This window comes from Ruditapes philippinarum, unplaced genomic scaffold, assembly GCF_026571515.1.
Source record: "Ruditapes philippinarum isolate M1 unplaced genomic scaffold, ASM2657151v2 ctg3_1_1_1_1, whole genome shotgun sequence".
NCBI lineage: Eukaryota > Metazoa > Mollusca > Bivalvia > Venerida > Veneridae > Ruditapes > Ruditapes philippinarum.
The window spans coordinates 563,872-582,579 of record NW_026858508.1 but is presented as its reverse complement, the minus strand read 5'-3'; the positions used below and the strand labels follow the sequence as shown (position 1 = coordinate 582,579).

Below are 18,708 nucleotides of genomic sequence, written 5' to 3'. Positions count from 1 at the left end.
AACAGAAACATTTTAAGTGAAAAAAAATTGGGGTCACCGTTCTTGTTTTTGAGTTATCTGCCCCTGAATCAGACTTTTCTACTTATTTGAGGTCATTTCAAGGGCAGATAACTTATACAAACTTAAATGAATTCTTGTTTTTACTTCTGGATTATGTTTTTCTATTTCTTGTTGAGTACAATACATAATAATATGCAATTCCTTACATGGTTTCCATTAATTATTTTCAATGAAAATAAAGGTACTTTAAATTCTTAAAAAATAAGCCATTTTTTAAGAAAAAATGCACAGGTTAAAAGAAGTGGGAATAAAAACTACCCACTATAAATTTGTTCTTGAAATTTTGCATATCAACTAAAACGAAGGTAAGCTTTATGAAAATAAGAAGAAAAGTGTATTAATTCCCTTCATTGTAATTTATCTTCCCTTGAATTCAACAAAAAAGTCCAATTCAAGGGCACATAACTCAAAAACGTGTGACCCCAATTTTTTTTTGCTTAAAGTGTTTCTGTTATCATATACTAACAACATGCCAAGTTTAAAGAAATTCTATTGAACAGTTTTAATTTTGCCTATATGTCTATATGAAAACTCCAGAAAAGGTCCTTAATGTCACTTGGGCAGACTGGCAAAAAACCCTTGCTAATTTACGTGCATCATACTCTTACTCAGTTGCAAGTATTTGTGTCTGAAACATCCAAGGTCTTCCTCCACCAATAAAGGTGGAAAGTCGCCATATGACCTATAATGTTTAGGTGAAATGTAAAACCCAACAAAAACAATTTACATGAGTCATCCCTTATCTAAAGTTAATCAGTTTATCAAGGTACTGGCCTCTAGAATTATATATAAAATAAACTGCTAAGCCAATTTCATCCACCCTTTTGGTAGTCAACTTAAAAAATTGTTCAAAGAATTTAATTCCAAGCAGAACTCTGGTTGCGATGGCAACTGAAAGAAAAAACTTAAAATATCTTCTTTTAGAAAATCGAAAGAGCTAGAGCATGAAACATCATCTAGTCAGTGTCTACAAAGTTTGTTCAAATTTGGCCCCGTGATTTTCCTTATTTGTATATAGTAAAAACTTAAAAATCTTCTTTTAAAAAAACCCATATAGCTAAAGCTTAGCTTTTAAGCATGAAACATCTTCTAGTGGGTGTCTACCAAGTTTGTTCAAATAAAAGCCCTGGGGTCAAAATTGGCCCCGCCCCAGGGGGCATTGTTTTTCCCTTTATGTATATTGTAAAAACTTAAAAAATCTTCTTTTAAAAAACCTAAAGAGATAGAGCTAAGATATTTATGATAAAACATCTTCTAATGGGTGTCTACCATTTTTGTTCAAATACGGGCCCTGGGGTTAAAATTGGCCCCGCCCCGGGGATCATTGATTTTCCTTATATGTATATAGTAAAAACTTAAAAAATCTTCTGTTAAAAACCCCCAAGAGCTAGAGTTTAGATATTAAGCATGAATTATCTTCTAGTGAGTGTCTACCAAGTTTGTTCAAATAAAAGCCCTGGGGACAAAATTGGCCCTGCCCAGAGGGAGGGTGTCATTGTTTTTCTCTATATGTATATAATAAAAACTTTAAAAATCTTCTTAGAGCTAAGGCTTAGATATTTATCATGAAACATCTTCAAATGGGTGTCTACCAAGTTTGTTCAAATAAAAGCCCCTGGGTTAAGAGTGGCCCCCCAGGGGGCCTATATACAGGTGAGCGATTTCAGGGCCATCATGGCCCTCTTGTTTTTAAATGTGGCTGCTGTCTTAAATGTCCAGGTTTTTTCATTGGTCAGCAAACATTCTCCGTTTCTGACCTAATAGCTGAGTGTGAGCTTTGAAAATTCTTTAAACCTGGGTTTCTGTAGTTATGAGTACAGCACAGATTTTAAGAATTTGACATGAATTTGGATCCATCTTTTAACAAACATATTCATAAATATCTATTAAAGCAGTACTGGCCCCTTTATTGTAACAACTTTTATACGCCCGAAAACCTTCAGGACATACGGCATGGCGCCTGTCTGTCTGTCCGCCTGTCTGTATACAAGAAGCTTCCATAGCTTGATAAATTTCAGCGGTTGTGTTTCAAATGTCTATCTGGCATATATTGTCTCACCTAGCAGAGCTATTGCTGATTTTGCCAAGGGGTCTTTTTTGTCCCAGGAAAGAAGAACAGGCAGTGCATCTCCACCAGTAAAGCTTTACACAAGTTGCTGATCTACAGTTATATAAAACTGACTACCTTGGTAGTCATGAAATTGTTACAGCCTTCTATAAAATTAATTGAAGCAAAAACTCCATGCTTATCCTACTTTAAATATTTATAAACAAAAAAGTATCATACCATATTTAAAGATGTTTTTATTATTGCAAAAAGTAGAAGAAAAATATCTTACATAAAATATAAGATCTACATTTTTGTTACATGTATTTGCTTTTATCATTTTTTTCTACAGAATTTGATTTTACATTTTTTAATGTAATACTGGAATAAAATCAGCTCTAAAAATATTAAATGTTTATTTGCAATTTTCATATAGATTGTTGTTTTTTGGTGCTTCCAAGGGATGAGGATCACCCCTTTTCTAGATTTTTGTAATTTCAACCCGCAGTATCCAGTTTCTTCTACTTTATTTTCATTCTCGGATGCTAGGTAACCAATCATAGTTATCAAGGTCGACTTCCATGGGAACATATCCTTTACACATTGCATCAACAGAGGCCATTAACATATCTAGACGGCAATCTATGTCATCCAATGTGTAGCTCATCTCCACTGTACTGACTTTCATACCTCCTTTAAAAATAAAAAATAAAACAATAATTGCTAGCGGTTACAGGCTGATTTCATTGAACAGTACTTTCAGACACCACACTGCATATTATCATGTCTCTGTGACATTCCCTTCCCTTTAACACTGCAACATGTCTATTAGTTAAAAGAAATACATGTAAGAGTGACCTAATGAGTTGGTTCCCATTTGTGTAGAAATACATCATGCATAAGTGTATCATGCCCGTCATAACAAAATTTTAAGTGAATGAATATAACCTGGGCATTATTTATTTTATATTTCTTCAAAAACGTTCAAATACTCTTACAAAGTATGTTTTAGATATATTTGAGATTTATTGATTTAAAGGAATATTTTGATGCAATACATTTTTTGTTAGTTATCATCATAATATAAGGTACCTAGATAATATACTTCAATGGTATAAGCATACAACCTACCTTTCAAATATTTTGATTTAACTGTGTCAATGATCTTGTCAAGGTCAAATCCAATCCATTGTTTCAAACGTCGGCAGATAAACTCTACGATTTCATATTCATTTTTCTCCCGTGACACATTTTTATGAACAACAGTGAAGGCTTCATTTAAGATTGTTATAAACATGTTCATCAAGACGAACACTACAAAAGTGAAGAAGAGGAAGAAGTAAAGTGGTCCTATGACACGATACTCTTCAACTATTCCTGTGAATTGGAATGAGCCTAGTGAAAATGAGAGGAGAGTCTCGAACCCTGTCAGTACTGTTTTAAAACCCCGTACATTTGCGCCAAACATCAGGTAACCTGTTCCGACAAATGACACCAACGCAATTCCAAAGACCAATGAAAATGCCAGTAAGTCCCTTGCAGAGAGTTTCAAAGTTCCCGCCAACATTGACATGCGTCTGTTGAATCGCAGAATATGAATCAGTTTCAATATGGATGCAAAGATTGCAAAAGCCAGAAGAATCTGGAAGATGTCATCCCAAACAGCGATTCTTTGAAAATTGTAGAACTTGTCTGTCATAAAAATGAAAGAATTATAAATAGTTTAGTGAACAGATTACAATTATATCTTGTACATTCATACTTACTTTCAAATATCATAATGAGGAGTGTATGTGAAACTAAAAAATCACTGCCTTTGCTTGGATACCCCGCATACTGGTTTGTCAATGAAGTATCATGTTGATACATCCTATTGGCATATATATGCTCCAACAAAAATTAAGTATAGAATATTACAAACAGCAATAACTCTAAAATAACGCAAATAAAAGTTAATGTTCTTGAACACAGCATTTCTCCTCAATGAGATCTACTTTTCTGCGACGGTTCAAGTGGATACCACCTGAATACTTATTCAATTATGCCTTGTAGAAACAATGTCTGACAGCCAGACATACAAGCTGATTCAAGTGTTCCTCTTTACAACTATGTTGTGCAATATAAAATACAGTAAATAAAAATCATGTTTAGATGACTAATAATTAATTTAATAGTTAAACTTTTTCAAAATGCATAGAACAAAATATCAAAAGGATTTATTTTAAATATCAACATATGACTATTTAAAAAATGAATAAATGGTGGCAAACCTTTCAATTTCTTGATCTTATCCACGGCCACAGAGGTCATGGCATGGCGCAGTAGATACATAATTACACATGTTACAGAGGTCAATAAGGTCACAAACTGTAAACTATTCCAGAAACTTTTGAAATGTTGTCGACCATCACGTTTAATCTGTTTCATCTCTAGTCCAATAAAATAGATGACGCAAGCCAATGCACACAGTTCACACAGTATCACAAATATCCCAAAACCTCCCAAATATGAGAACAAACGAAACGTGTATATCTGTACACGTGTCAAGATAACACCTGTCGATGGCATTTCAAACGTGATAAGTGACGTTGTGAACAGATTTGTATTAGGATTGTAGGTTGTAAATTCTACAAACACAATTCTTGTAAATTTGTCAATCCAGTGTTTTTTCTTTAATACATCAGCTGTCCATATAACGTTTTCTCTATGTCCAATCAAATCAGCAATGTAGCCTCCCCCATTGTATATTCCAATCTATAAGACAACAAAAATATTCCCATTAATTGTACATATAATACAACAAAAAATTTCTGTAATTGTCCTAAAATGGACTAATGATACAGAAAGAGCTTTACATTAATTCATGTATCAATGTAACAGTTTATGTAATCAATTCAAATCTAAATGGATGGTACTTGTATCATGAAAGACTCTTCAGCTAATTTGACTATTCCTATAGTTATTAAGCTGGGTTTTTACGAAATGAGAAAATCCGACAATTCATTTCATGAACATAACTATTCTTCATAATAACATATACTGACACACTTAATTAAAACTTGATTGCTATAAATTTAGGATTAATTCTTATCCAATTCCTACAGCACCAACCAGCTCTTAAAATTACCTCTCCTGCATAAGGGACACCACTGACATCTATAGTTGTTTTGTAAGCCCATGGATCATTATGTCTATAATCAGAATGATTTCCTGGTACAGGTATCCAGCCTTCAAGGAAAGATGTTGTACTGTCATGTCCCTGGGCCCAATCATAACTACATTTTCCTATATATGGCATCAATCTGTTAGGTCTATCACACATGTCTGTAGTATAAGAATAGACCTCTTGAACAATTTAAAACGGATAAATCTAGAGAAGTGTGACTCCAAATGATAACTGAATAATGTTTTTTCTTGTAAGACATTTAGATTCAATGTCAGTTTGTGAGTTTACACAGAATTTCATTTTAGCTTGATTGTGTAGGAAGTTATAAGCTTTGAGACATTCTCTTGAATACGTTCCTCACTGGAACCAACCAGTACTTAGCAATGTGATAAAAGTTTCTTGCTCATGGAAACAACAGCTTGTCCCTGAAAAGGTTGTACCCTGGTGTGGCTAGCTGTCCTTACATATTTTTATGCCCCCACAAAGTGGGAGCATATAGCGTTGCACTTGTACGTCCGTACGTCCGTCTGTCCGTACGTCCCGAAATCTTGTGAACGCAACTCCTCTTAAACCGGACGGCAGATTTTGCTTAAACTTCCAGGGATGAACAACCTTAATGTGTAGATGGTAGTAAAGGAAGGAATTTTTGCTGCGACCAAATTTAACAGAATTATGGCCCTTTGTTGATTTTTCACTATATACCATATAGAAATTTTGTGAACGCAACTCCTCTTAAACCAGATGGCAGATTTTGCTTAAACTTCCAGGGATGAACAACCTGAATGTGTAGATGGTAGTAAAGGAAGGAATTTTTGCTGCAACCAAATGTAACAGAATTATGGCCCTTTGTTGATTTTTTCACTATATACCATATAGAAATTTTGTGAACGCAACTCCTCTTAAACCGGATGGCAGATTTTGCTTAATCTTCGAGGGATGAACAACCTTAATGTGTAGATGGTAGTTAAGGAAGGAATTTTTGCTGCGACCAAATTTAACAGAATTATGGCCCTTTGTTGATTTTTTCACTATATACCATAAGTTGTCAGTGGGGGCATCCTTGTCCTTTGGACACAGTTCTAGTTTCTGATGTGATAACCACTCTTTATTTCCAGTTAAGATAGTATAATTATATGGAATTCTTTAATCCAGGTTATTACAAGGATCTGTGATCTGGGAAACACAGGACATTATAGATACAGTGAAATTTGAGAAAACCGGACGCTGAGAAAATCGGAACTCTGTAAATACCGGACGAATAATTCAGTCCCAAATTTTCCCTTCTTTAAACTATTGTATTAAACATTGACAATACCGGAATCTGTAAAAACCGAATATCGGACTGTTGATAGGGGACTACAAAGTCAATTATATAGACAATTACCCTGACAATACCGGACGACGAAGGTGTGAATAACCTTGTGTACTTCCAGGTTATTACAAGGATCTGTGATCTGGGAAACACAGGACATTATAGATACAGTGAAATTTGAGAAAACCGGACGCTGAGAAAATCGGAACTCTCTAAATACCGGACGAATAATTCAGTCCCAAATTTTCCCTTCTTTAAACTATTGTATTAAACATTAGACAATACCAAATCTGTAAAAAACCGAATATCGGAACTGTTGAATAGGGGACTACAAAGTCAATTATATAGACAATTACCCTGACAATACGGACGACGAAGGTGTGAATAACCTTGTGTACTTATCAATTTGTTGTGTCTATACAGCTAACTAAGCCCGGTAACGGAAAAACAATGATTGTCTGATTGTTTGAATTATGTCTCATTTCACAGTTAGATTTATTTTAAGGTAAAGATGTTAACCGTTTTTATATAAATGCCAAAATGCACGAGGAATTGAATAAGTTAAAATCAGTTGACGAGAGCTGTCTATAAGTGACAAATTTAGATTAATTAAAGACAGTGAAACTTTGCCAAGATCTACTTTAAAAATCTTTATCTGACAAATATGGTATAGGCAATATTTACAATTGGGGCATTATTATAAACAAACAAAGTAAACTACATGTATGTTCGTTAAATCATTATCCATTACCCAAATGTAAACATATGCAGGTGTTATCGGACTTTATCGTTATAAAATAAATTGCTGTTCGTTTAAATCCAAAATTTTATTGTATTTATATGCAACAATGGCACAAAAACAATTAAAACATAATGTATAGTATTTTTATCATTTCTTTATTTAGCAATACACTTACTCATAATCACAAAAATGCAAATATACGTTCAGCATCCTTATAAGTCATTGCTCGGTTTATATGATCCTGAAGGGGACATTGACAATAACGGACCGCTGAGAAAACCGGACGAAACCCTCGGTCCGAAAGCCGTCTGGTTTTCTCAACTTTCACTGTACAAACCTTTTATATGATTAACACAGCATAATTATGATTCAATGATAATGAAAGTTATTATAATATGAAAAATATATTGATTCTTGTAGGCAATGCAGGGCCTCTATTGACCTCTTGTTTTAATATCATTTTAAAACTTAATCACATACCATGATTTCAACATAACTAAAACATGATCAAATTTTTACCTTGATTTACTCTATGCTGCCTAAGCCTGACAGGTCCTACCCTGTATGACGCCTGTGTAGATATCAGTCGTGATTCACCGTCTACAGTTTCATTATTCCAGTCATGAGTCAAATATAAGTTTGGTATAACTAAAACATCCATCCAGCGCCAGAAGTCTTTGATATTGAAGATCTGTAAGAATTTACATGTATTTATACATTGTTCCATCCTCTTTCTGGTAATTACTTTCTTTTAAGCTTTTCTATTGACTTCTGAATCAAGGAAGAAAATCTTAAGACGCAAAATTATAACATTTTTTTTTTAAATGCACACCTGTACTTGCAAAAAGTTATGTTAGTTTTAAATAATTTTCTAAACAGTATTCTCAATTTTTTATTAAATTCATAATGGGCTATTCAAATTTAAGCTTAAAGTACTGCTTGTGTACAGTATTTAACCAAAAGGCTTAAATACAAATATCCACAAAAGATATCAGATCCGAAACAGTACTGTTTTCCTAATAATTGTAATGCATTTACAGTTTGTTCACTGATTTATCAATATTGTTACATGTTATCAAAAGATCTACATGTATAGCATGACATCAGGACCCCTTATTCTTGTGTACTTGATGAGCAAAGTTCAATAAATGTTTTTACACAAACCTTTGACAAATTTTGTTTTGGAGAAATAACATTCAGCAGTGTTTGCTTCATCCGGTAAGATTCTGGATCTCTATTGTGACTGGCAACAAGAACTAAAATCAGCAGATACAACACATAAAAAATAATCTCCTGGATGACACGGAACATCTTGATCTCTTTCAAACGCTGCTTTCTTAATGATGCAAGCTTCTGAAGATCTGGAGGAGCTACATGAGTCCTTAATCTTTTCCCTGAAAAATAAAATATTCAATGTAAAAACAAGAACGTGTTTGTTAAACACAAATGCCCCCTGCTCACATTCTTGTCAGTAGCAATATTTCAAAAAATGTTTACCCATTAACTCAGTTATGGACAGAAAAATTGCCAAAAAATTGGAAACACAAGTTATATAGCTTGACAAAGTCATGGCATTTTGTAATTGTGAAAAACATAAGTTGCCTGAAGTCATTGCTCTGACTTGTGAAGTTGAAAAATATTCAACTTCATGCAAGTTATCTTCCTACCAAATATGAAATACATCTGTCATTAAATAAAGGCTATATGGGCAAAAGTGTAAAAATCTATTTTGAGCACTGGTGACCTTGACCAAATGACCCCTAACTCAATCCAAAAGAAGAATACCATGTAAGTTATCTTCCTACCAAATATGAATAACATCTGTCAATAAATAAAGGCTGTATGGGCAAAAGTGTAAAATTCTATTTTTTAGCACTTGTGACCTTGACCCAACTGACCCCCTTACTCAATCCAAAGGAAGAAATACCATGCAAGTTATTCTTCCTACCAAAATATGAAATACATCAGTCAATAAATAAAAGCTGTATGGGTAAAAGTGTAAAATCTATTTTTAGCACAAGTGACCTTGACCCACTGATCCCTACCCAATCAAAAAGGATGAATACCATACAAGTTATCTTCCTAACCAAATATAAAAATATATCCGTAAACTTAAATAAAGGCTGTATGAGCAAATGTGTAAAAATCTATTTTTAGCACTGGTGTCCTTGACCCAACTGACCACTAACTCCATCAAAGTTTATGTTTCTATCAATTATAAATAGCATCTGTCTATAGAATAAGGTCACTACACCTGTAAAAATGTAAAAATGGGTGAAAGACAAAAAAGGCCGGGTTGCATATGTGTACAAAATATCATGAGGCTGTGATGTTACTTAAATTTTCTACCACTGTCTGACCATTTGAATGTTGAAAATTTAACTTAGTTGGGTAAACCTGAAAAGAATGAGCATCAGACCTGAAATAGAATCCCCACAATATGGGACCACAGTCATGTCAATGCTGTGAACCCCATATCAAGGAGGCTGTGGTAAGAAGTTTGTTGAGAAAAAACTGTTACGAAAATTTCCTACTATCTATTGATCATTAAATTTAATTATGTCAAAATTTAACTAAATCGGCAAACAGGAAGTGGATGAGCGACAGACCTGAATCAAAATAGCACAGTATGGGACCACCTGATAATGCTGTACACAAAATATCAAAAGGCCTGTGATAAGAAAGTGCTGCGTTAAAAACTGTTTACGAAAATTTCCAACCATTAACCATTAATGTCAAAAATTTAACCTAAGTTGGCAAACAGGAAGTGGATGAGCAACAGACCTGAAATCGAATCACACCATATGGGACCATGTGTTAATGCTGTATACAAAATATCAAAAGGCTGTGATAAGCAGTTGCCAAGAAAACTGTTATGAAAATTTCCTACTATTGACCATTAATGTAGAAAATTTAACTAAGTCAGCAAACAGGAAGTAGATGAGTGAGAGACCTGAATCGAATCCCACAGTATGGGACCATGTGTTGATGCTGTACACCAAATATCAAAAGGCTATGATTAGTAGTTGCTGAGAAAACTGTTTAGAAAAATTTCCTACTATTGACCATTAATGTAGAAAATTTTACTAAGTCGGCCAAACAGGAAAGTAGATGAGCGACAGACCTGAAATCGAATCCCACAGTATGGGACCATGTGTTTGATTGCCTGTATACCAAATATCAAAAGGCTGTGATAAGTAGTTGCTGAGAAAAACTGTTACAAAAGTTTTTCCCCGCCCACCGCCCGGCCGCCCGCCACCCAACATTCACCATACTAATAACCCGGGTTTGCACCAGTGCAACCCGGCCAAAAATCTAATTTTCAACATAGGTGACCTGACATTGGTAACATTGACCTTGACCCAAAATGACCCCTTACTAACCCAAAGAAGGAGGACCTCCTTTAGCATGTTTGTATTAAACTAAGACATCAACTAAAAAATAAAGGCTGTATGAGCAAAAATGTTTATATTTATTTTTTTAACCAGTGACCTTGACCTTGACCCTAGAGACCACTTACTCCACAAAAAATTAGAGGACCATCAAAGGTATCCACCTACTAAATATGAAAGATATCATTAAAGAAATTAAGCAATTAGGAGAAATTTAAGATAAATCCAACTTGCCGAAATAGGTTAACCAGACAAGGCCCATTTTCAAAGTGAAAAAAGGGAAATAACTGGGAAATATGGATGACACAGTCATCTGGTCATATAACTTGGCAATATCATGTACTTTGTAATTGATAAGTAAGTGTGGAAATTATAAAGCCATTAGTATAGATAGAACTTAAGATATTTCCAACTTGCCGTTTTAGGTTAACCATTATTCATTTTCTAAGTGCTGAAAAGGGCAATAACTTGGTAAATATGAAAGCCAGAGTTATGTAACTTGCCCAGATCATGTACTTTGTATTGATTAGTAAGTGTGTAAACTTAGAAGCCATTGGTACAGGTAGAACTTAAGAAAAATCCAACTTGCCGTTCTAGGTTAACCTCGTACGGACAGACGGACGGACGTCCGGCCGAAATGGAATAAGGGGCCATTTCTTTTGTTATTTTCTATTGTTTAATAGAGGGCCAATGGCCCCTTACTCTATTGTTACGGAATGAACTCTATTGTTCTCTTTTGTTCTGTTTACAGTTAGATGGCCCCCTATCCCTATTCGGTAGTGCGGACGGACAGACGGACGGACGGTTCAATTACTATATGCCCGGGGGCATAAAAAAGTGTTTTGAATTCATGGCCCATTGACCTCAATTCAATCTATCAATCCAATTCAATTGGATCTGTGCCATCTGATCATGGTCTGCACTGTTCCTTATTCAGTTAGTAGATGATTTGAATTTTTTTGCTAAAATTATGAATGGTTTTGTCCAGATTGAAAGATGGACAATTCCATTTAGGATATGAAGAATGGTAAGGGGTAACATGTTAAGTTTTATGTGGAACTCAAAACTCAATAAAATTTTACATATAAAACAGTTGCATGCCCCAGCTTAACATGTACTTGATCATGTGTCTTACTGCAGTATAAAAAGCTCATTTATTATAATAAATAATTTGTTATATAGTGTAAGAAGATGGTACTGACCTTTTGAAGGTGTAAGTTGAGACTCTATCTCTTCTGGCTGGGCTGGTAGATTGTCGTCTATACTTTCTTCTTTCTCTATTTCATCTTCTGTTTTCCTCAATATTGCAGCAGCAAATATTGCTAGAACTATTATCTAAAATGATGCAAAAACATATTTAATATATTCAATTATCACATTTTCAATAATATTTGCATAGTAATTAAATCTTAAAAAAGCAAATTACATATTGTGTGCATTTTTCAATAGCCTGGTGCTTATTGCTGTCATCAAATATATAAATAACTAAAAATATTTTAGTTTCTTTAAATTCACTTTTGAGTTAAAAAATTTATATCAAAAATATCTTTCTTCATACTTTTTCATTTCCTGAAGAGATAAACAAAGTCTGTCCAAAGGAACTGATCATAAATAATATAAGGTGCAGTACAAATTACCTTAGTTGGTTGAATGATTGACACAGACTCTACGACGGAGAGCAACATTGATGTCAGCCAAGCAATTGACTTCTCTTTACCCCATTCCATACTATACAAGAACGTGATTGTACCTGAGATTGATGTTGACAGAAATACAAACAACCAGGCTATATATACACACCAGTGTGGCAGTACAAGTTTACTGTAAGCTCTGCTTCTCTTCTTCTCATCTGAACTCTTCATTGTTATATTTTCTATCTCCTCAACTGAAGAGTCAAAAGTAAAAACTGATTCCGTTGGACTTTTGACTTGCACATATCTTGGTGAGACACTCGGGGAATTTTCAATGGAACTTGACGCATATGCCGACAGGTGACCGGAGTTGGTGGGTGATGGGTCAGCAGATTCAACTGAAGATAGTTTCAGATTTTCTTCATCTATTGGCAATGTTAATTGAGGTATTCTTTTCCCAAATGCTCTGGCCTGATTTTGGAATTTATCTGGGATAAAAGGAGGTGCCGGGGTATAGTGATGTCTGGCTTCAAAATAAGTTGGTGATGGGGGAATTTCACTTGATTTTACAAATACATTAGGGATGGGTGTGTCTGTAATAGTTGGTTGGTATCTTGCTAACGGAGGTGTATTTATAGGATTACTTGTCCCTTGTTCAACTGACTCTTCTTTTTCATCTTCAATAGGTGTAACTTGTGTTCTGCTTTGGGCACGAAATAAATCTGTAAATTTCACACTGAACCTTGACAAGACTGAAAAAGGTCTCTCAGACGAAAATGCCTGCTCTTTGATGCATTTCTTTGGCTTGCTTCTTCGAAATAGTTGATCTATTAGTATATTCACAGGTAGAACTATTAAACTGGTCACTACACTGATATACATTTCATGTGTGGTGAATTTAAAGGGTCCAAGTCTATATCCCTGACCAGGTTGAGCATTTCCCTCCGCCTGAAATAAAACTTGGCACTGGCCCAGAATTCTAATCATCCAGTGTGAACAAAAACCATGGAGACAGTTTTGAACAGACTGTAATTTTACTTTTGTTTGGGTTAGGTGCAAATACTGAATATTCCATAGAGGGAGTGCACCTGTGGCTTTTCCTGGGTGTCAAGTTGAAATGAAAATATTTCCGAACTTGGAGAGGTCTTCGTGTGCAGCCACTGGAAGCAGACGGTCAACCATTCCGTCATCCTCTTCTACAGCAAGCCAGCGATTACACAAGAACACATACCTGTTTATTTAGTATGTATTAAATAATTCAAAATTATACCATATTAAAATCATCTGAATATTATACACGAATATTTTCTTCTTTACTTTCAAATTTCAAGTATTATGGTGACAAAACTGAATAACAGTCCTTTACTATGCATAAACACAAAAATATTATATCTCAACAAATTGAAGCTTAGAAAGTATAAAAAGACAATGACAATTATATACAATTAAAAAGAATTTTCTACAAGTAGCTCTTCAATTATTTTAAAATGTTCTATAATTAACTCTTCAGTTCAACCCCACAATATGAACAAACTTATTTCAGAATATAAATTAAGCACATACACTTGTTCCATATCTTGGAGTTCCCTGACCACAACTTTACTAAGGTACCAGCCCTGTAACTTGCCAACACCCTCATTGTCATGCCAAATACGAATGTACGACAGTGGACCTAGAGGTTCATCTACGCTTAATATGAACTTGTTAATAGAACCTCTGTCAAATGTCTGTAATGGAGATGTTTGAATTTTCTTATGATAGTCTTATATCATAGCTATAAATGAGCATAGAGATGAAAGCAAAAACAATACAAAATTCTTCAATCTGTAATAAATTTGTCAATATAATTATAAAGTTTCAGAAGTAAACCATTATATGACACTTTCAAGTTTTTGTTCCAGTTTTGTTAGACATGATAATACATGTATATTTGGTTGTTTAAATACTTATTTGAATCAAAATTTTTTAGTTTTAAATTTGATTAAGATTACAACATGATCAAGCCTGATGTATAACCCAAAAAATTTAAGTTTAAGACTCATCTAATTCTTTGAAAGACAATAAGTTTTAAAATGATGTATGTAAAAGAGATACATGTAATGTGTGTAAAAGAGGTAGTAATTTAACCATTCACTTTTGCCCAAAAAATTTTTAATTGGTAAAAAACCCTTTATCCTTTTACATCTTTGATTTTCTACACCTGTTCCATTTTATCCCCAGCTAGTACAAAAAAATTTTATCTTGTACCAACCTCGTTTTAAAACCCCAAAAACACCTTATCTCATAAAATATTACTGTGAGAATTTGTCACACAAAAGAATACCCCCCTTTATTAAAAAAAAAGATTATCTTTTTTAAATTAATTTAACTTCTCTCAAGGGAAAACTTTTTTTCAAGTTTTGTGAAAAGAGAATACGTTTAATAGGAAATTTAAAATATGAATCTTTAAAAAACATGTTAAAATCCCCAGAGCAAAAATTGATAAAAATGTGCCTTAGATTGCCCAGAAAAAAACTCTCAAATTTTTTTTTTGTTTTTTAATTTCCCCAAATTTAAAAAGTTAACAAAATTTCCCCAGCCTTTCTATGAAGGAAAGTCAGATCCCCCAAGTCTTTTTTAAGACTCCAGAGGGACCTGAGTGAACTACTGACCCCCCCTTAGCTAGCTAAAAAATTTCCCCAATAAAAAAAAAAAGTCTCTAGCAGTTTAAAACACTCAGCAACATGGATTAGATTTTACCGTTTTGGGTTATATAAAAGCTTTTATCATTTAAGTATATCAAAAGGAACTCCATTTTTATTGCATAGCATAATTGCACAAATGATTACCTAAACTCTTAAACTCTTTAATTTGAGAATGAAATCCAATATTACCTTAAGAGATTTTTGTAATTCCTTATCATGGATAAGGGGAATTTCCCATGTTAAAAATACAAAAGGGCAAGACAAAATTTGACATTATTATTAAATTCTGGACATAATTTGGAAAAAGATATTTTTTTCCATCAGAAATATCCATGAAAACAATGTCTACTCAAATAAACAAGCTCAATATAAATAATTTACCTTTTGCAAAACATTTTTTTTCCCCATGCCCAAATCATGCCAAAAATATCAGAGCAAACACACAGCAGTAACACAGCAGGGTTTCAAATATTCATCTTTAGTTTAAACATGTACCAAAAATTTTTTACGATTTTGGGGGGAACGAAAAATTCTGAGCCCAAAAATGCAAAAGGGGTTGCAAAAACATCTGTAAACTTGTGTTAACAGCAGAAATCTGGTACATTTAAAAACAAAAAGTTTAAAAAAAGAAACCAAAAAAAACAAAAAACATCCTTGGACAAAAGGTTTCTCTCTACACAAAACAAATTCAAAAAATTCCAAAAAGCCGGTTATTAAACTGTGGGGGCCATAAAAATGTTTCAAAGTCTAGGCCCTGAGACAACTATGCTCTTTTGGTTTTAAATTTCCGAGGAGAAGACTAATACAAGTTTTACATATTTAAACTGTCACATAAATTAAAGGGAAAACAACAAAAAGATAACAAAAATACTTAATGTTAAAATTGATAGTACTGAAATTTAAAATAAAATAACAATTTTAACTTCAAACAAAGTAACACAAGCTTAAAATTATCTGAATAAAAAATAATATTGGGGTTAAACCGTAAATATGCTTAAAGTAGGTTAGTTCTTTTTAAAGTTTTTTCAAATCTTTATCATTCTAATTTTTTAAAAGATTGTAAAAAAAAAAAATACGAAAAAAATTTATCCCGAATCCAGCAACTCCAGGATTTCACTTTTTATCCCAGAAAGAAACATCCAGATTACAAAGTGATTGTATAGTTGAAGGGCACAGGGGCAGGGTTTAAAGGGCAAATTTAAAGATAGGTTTCTTTTATATCTTGTTTTTGTTTTATTTTCACTATATTTAAAGCAAAAAAAAAACAACTCACAACTCAGAGATTCACAAAAGGCTCAAAATGGGCACAATTTATTGTGAAACACTTGGCATTTGTTACAAGTGCAACACTAAGTTACAGCTCTGTTCAGTAACAATTCCATGCTTTCTGTTGTTAGTCACAATGAATAATTTTTGTATAGTTTTTTCTTTCAGATACCCAGATAGATTTTGCAAAATAAAATTTACAAACACTCAGGTAATTTCAGGTTTAAAAGCTATTGATCAGCTTGAACCAAAAATGATTATCCTTTGCCACTAATATAGCGTCAGGCCAGCCTGTTCATCTATGCAGTGTGACCAGTATCTATAGTAATAGCTGACCAAACTTCTTTATCAACACCATGATATCTCTAAAAATGGTTATGGATTTTTTCATAATGAAAAGTTAACAAATCTATTCAGTGAGTTTTTCAGGAAAAAAGACAAAGGGTAAGGTAATTATATAGAAAAAAATTTATAAAATTTTAATAAAGGGGGAGTTTTTTAAAACTTTTAAATATAAAAAAACTTTTTCCCAATTTCTCTTACCCCAATTACACCATCCTGCCCATACTTTTTTGTAAAAACATTGCGGGTTGTTTTATAGTGTGGGATAACTCCCAAGTATCTTTTTGACAAACTTGTATCATTCTTTAACTCGGGGCAACTATTGGTTAATATCGTAAGAAACAAAATTAAACAAAATTTATAATTCAAAAAATTTTGATTAATTGAATGAAAAAAAATATATTTTTTTTAAATATTAGTCTAAAATGAAACTCATCTAGCTACTAGTAAATGTCAACAATTACTTACAAGAAAGGTAAATATTTACCCACTTACAGAAGCAGTATTATGTGACATTTACCTCAAGTCAGATTCCTTATAAAGATTTTATAGGATATCAAGCTTCATGTTGGATTATAATTTCTTTGAAATGTCCCATAATTTATTAATGAATAAGTAATGAAGACAAAAATGTACAGAAAAAAAAATCCCAAAGAAATATGTCCATCTCTTTACATTAGTATTTTTTTGCAAATAAAAAGAATTAATTTATAGAAGGGGTTTAAAAAACAATGCAACCCCATGCAGTAGACATTTTTTAATAAATTAGAAAAAAAAAAAAGATAAAACTTATCAGGGAAAAACTAAATAACCATTAATTAAATGCTAATTAACCAGTTAATTAAACCAGCTTAAATTTCAAGACAAGGAACGATTTCTTTTGAAATCTGAAAAACATTGATAATATACTTTATAAAACTGCATGTTTTTATGTCACTAGTAACGTTATATATCTCAAAATCTTTCAAAAAAACTTTAAAGACTAATAACATAGTCAATATTTTTTAAATCAGTGCAAATTTTTTAAAAAAAATTTAAATCTCACATTTATTAAAAACAGAAAAACCCTCAAAAGTAAAAAAAAATATAAAAATTATGGATTAAAACAATGAAAAAAGGGCTTGGAATTAAACGAAAAAAAATATTTTTTTCCAAAATTACTTTTTGATTTAAAAATTTTAAATTGTGTCATAAATTTGTTATATAAAAATATCAAAAAGTAAAAATATGAAAATTTTTTTCTCTTTTTACCTAATATGGTAGCATGAATTTTGGGAAATGTGTCAGTTTTTTTTAAACCTTTTAAGCTTAAAAGTTTTTAGTATCAAGGCTGTATTAACCCAAAACGTTGTCACCTGGTTTGACCCTACCCTTTCCCCCTGTATGCTGCATAAACTTTTATCCAAATAATTATTGCCTACAGTACATTAGAAATATTTGTGATGTTTGTTTTTCCCAAAAAATTAAAATTGTAATGATAAAAAATTATAACCCGTTTTCAGTTTTTTTTTAAAAAAAAAGATCTACCTAAAAATAAAATCAGCGCTGGATAATAAATTTTCTGATTTCTACCCTTAATTAATTGTCCCCCCACCTGTTCAATCCTTACAATGAATTTTTCCAGCATTTTTTATAAAAAACGTTTCATTCACATGAAAAAAGTTTCAAATTAAAAAAGACAAGTAAAACCGCCTATGCAACATAATTTTCATTTGTGTTCCCCCATGGATAGAAGGAAACATGGGTAAAACCCTCAACCCTATAAAAACTAAAGAAAAGCTTTTTAACTTAAAAAACTTTTAAAAACGTTAAAAACCAGAGGTTTTAAAACAGTTTGGTGGGGTGGTTGCTTTGGGCCTATTTTATCAAAAGGATTGCGGGAATGGGGGGTTAAAAACCCTCTAAAACCAAGCCATTGTTTCGGAAAGGGAAAAAATTTAAACTTTTTTGCTTAGTACTGAGGGGTTTCAGGAATTTGTTTTCCCCAGTGTTTAAAATAACCTATAGTTTCCCAAATACAATCAAACAAAAAAAAAATTTGTATAAATTTAACCCAAATTTGGTAA

The 18,708-nt window shown here is 32.8% G+C and overlaps 1 protein-coding gene across 1 annotated transcript in view; it reads right to left on the bottom strand.

Moving 5' to 3' along the window:
• Positions 1 to 2,352: 2,352 nt before the first annotated feature.
• The window catches only part of LOC132753437 (uncharacterized), a 45,650-nt gene continuing 29,294 nt past the window's right edge, over positions 2,353 to 18,708 (bottom strand). Inside the window, exons 24-33 of the mRNA XM_060743912.1 lie at positions 13,914 to 14,077; positions 13,471 to 13,581; positions 12,357 to 13,329; positions 11,922 to 12,054; positions 8,492 to 8,721; positions 7,847 to 8,018; positions 5,235 to 5,431; positions 4,378 to 4,861; positions 3,239 to 3,799; positions 2,353 to 2,800 (exon numbers count right to left, since the gene is read on the bottom strand). Coding sequence (XP_060599895.1) covers positions 2,640 to 2,800; positions 3,239 to 3,799; positions 4,378 to 4,861; positions 5,235 to 5,431; positions 7,847 to 8,018; positions 8,492 to 8,721; positions 11,922 to 12,054; positions 12,357 to 13,329; positions 13,471 to 13,581; positions 13,914 to 14,077 — 3,186 coding nt within the window. The 3' untranslated portion in view covers positions 2,353 to 2,639. The remainder of the gene's footprint in view (positions 2,801 to 3,238; positions 3,800 to 4,377; positions 4,862 to 5,234; positions 5,432 to 7,846; positions 8,019 to 8,491; positions 8,722 to 11,921; positions 12,055 to 12,356; positions 13,330 to 13,470; positions 13,582 to 13,913; positions 14,078 to 18,708) is intronic.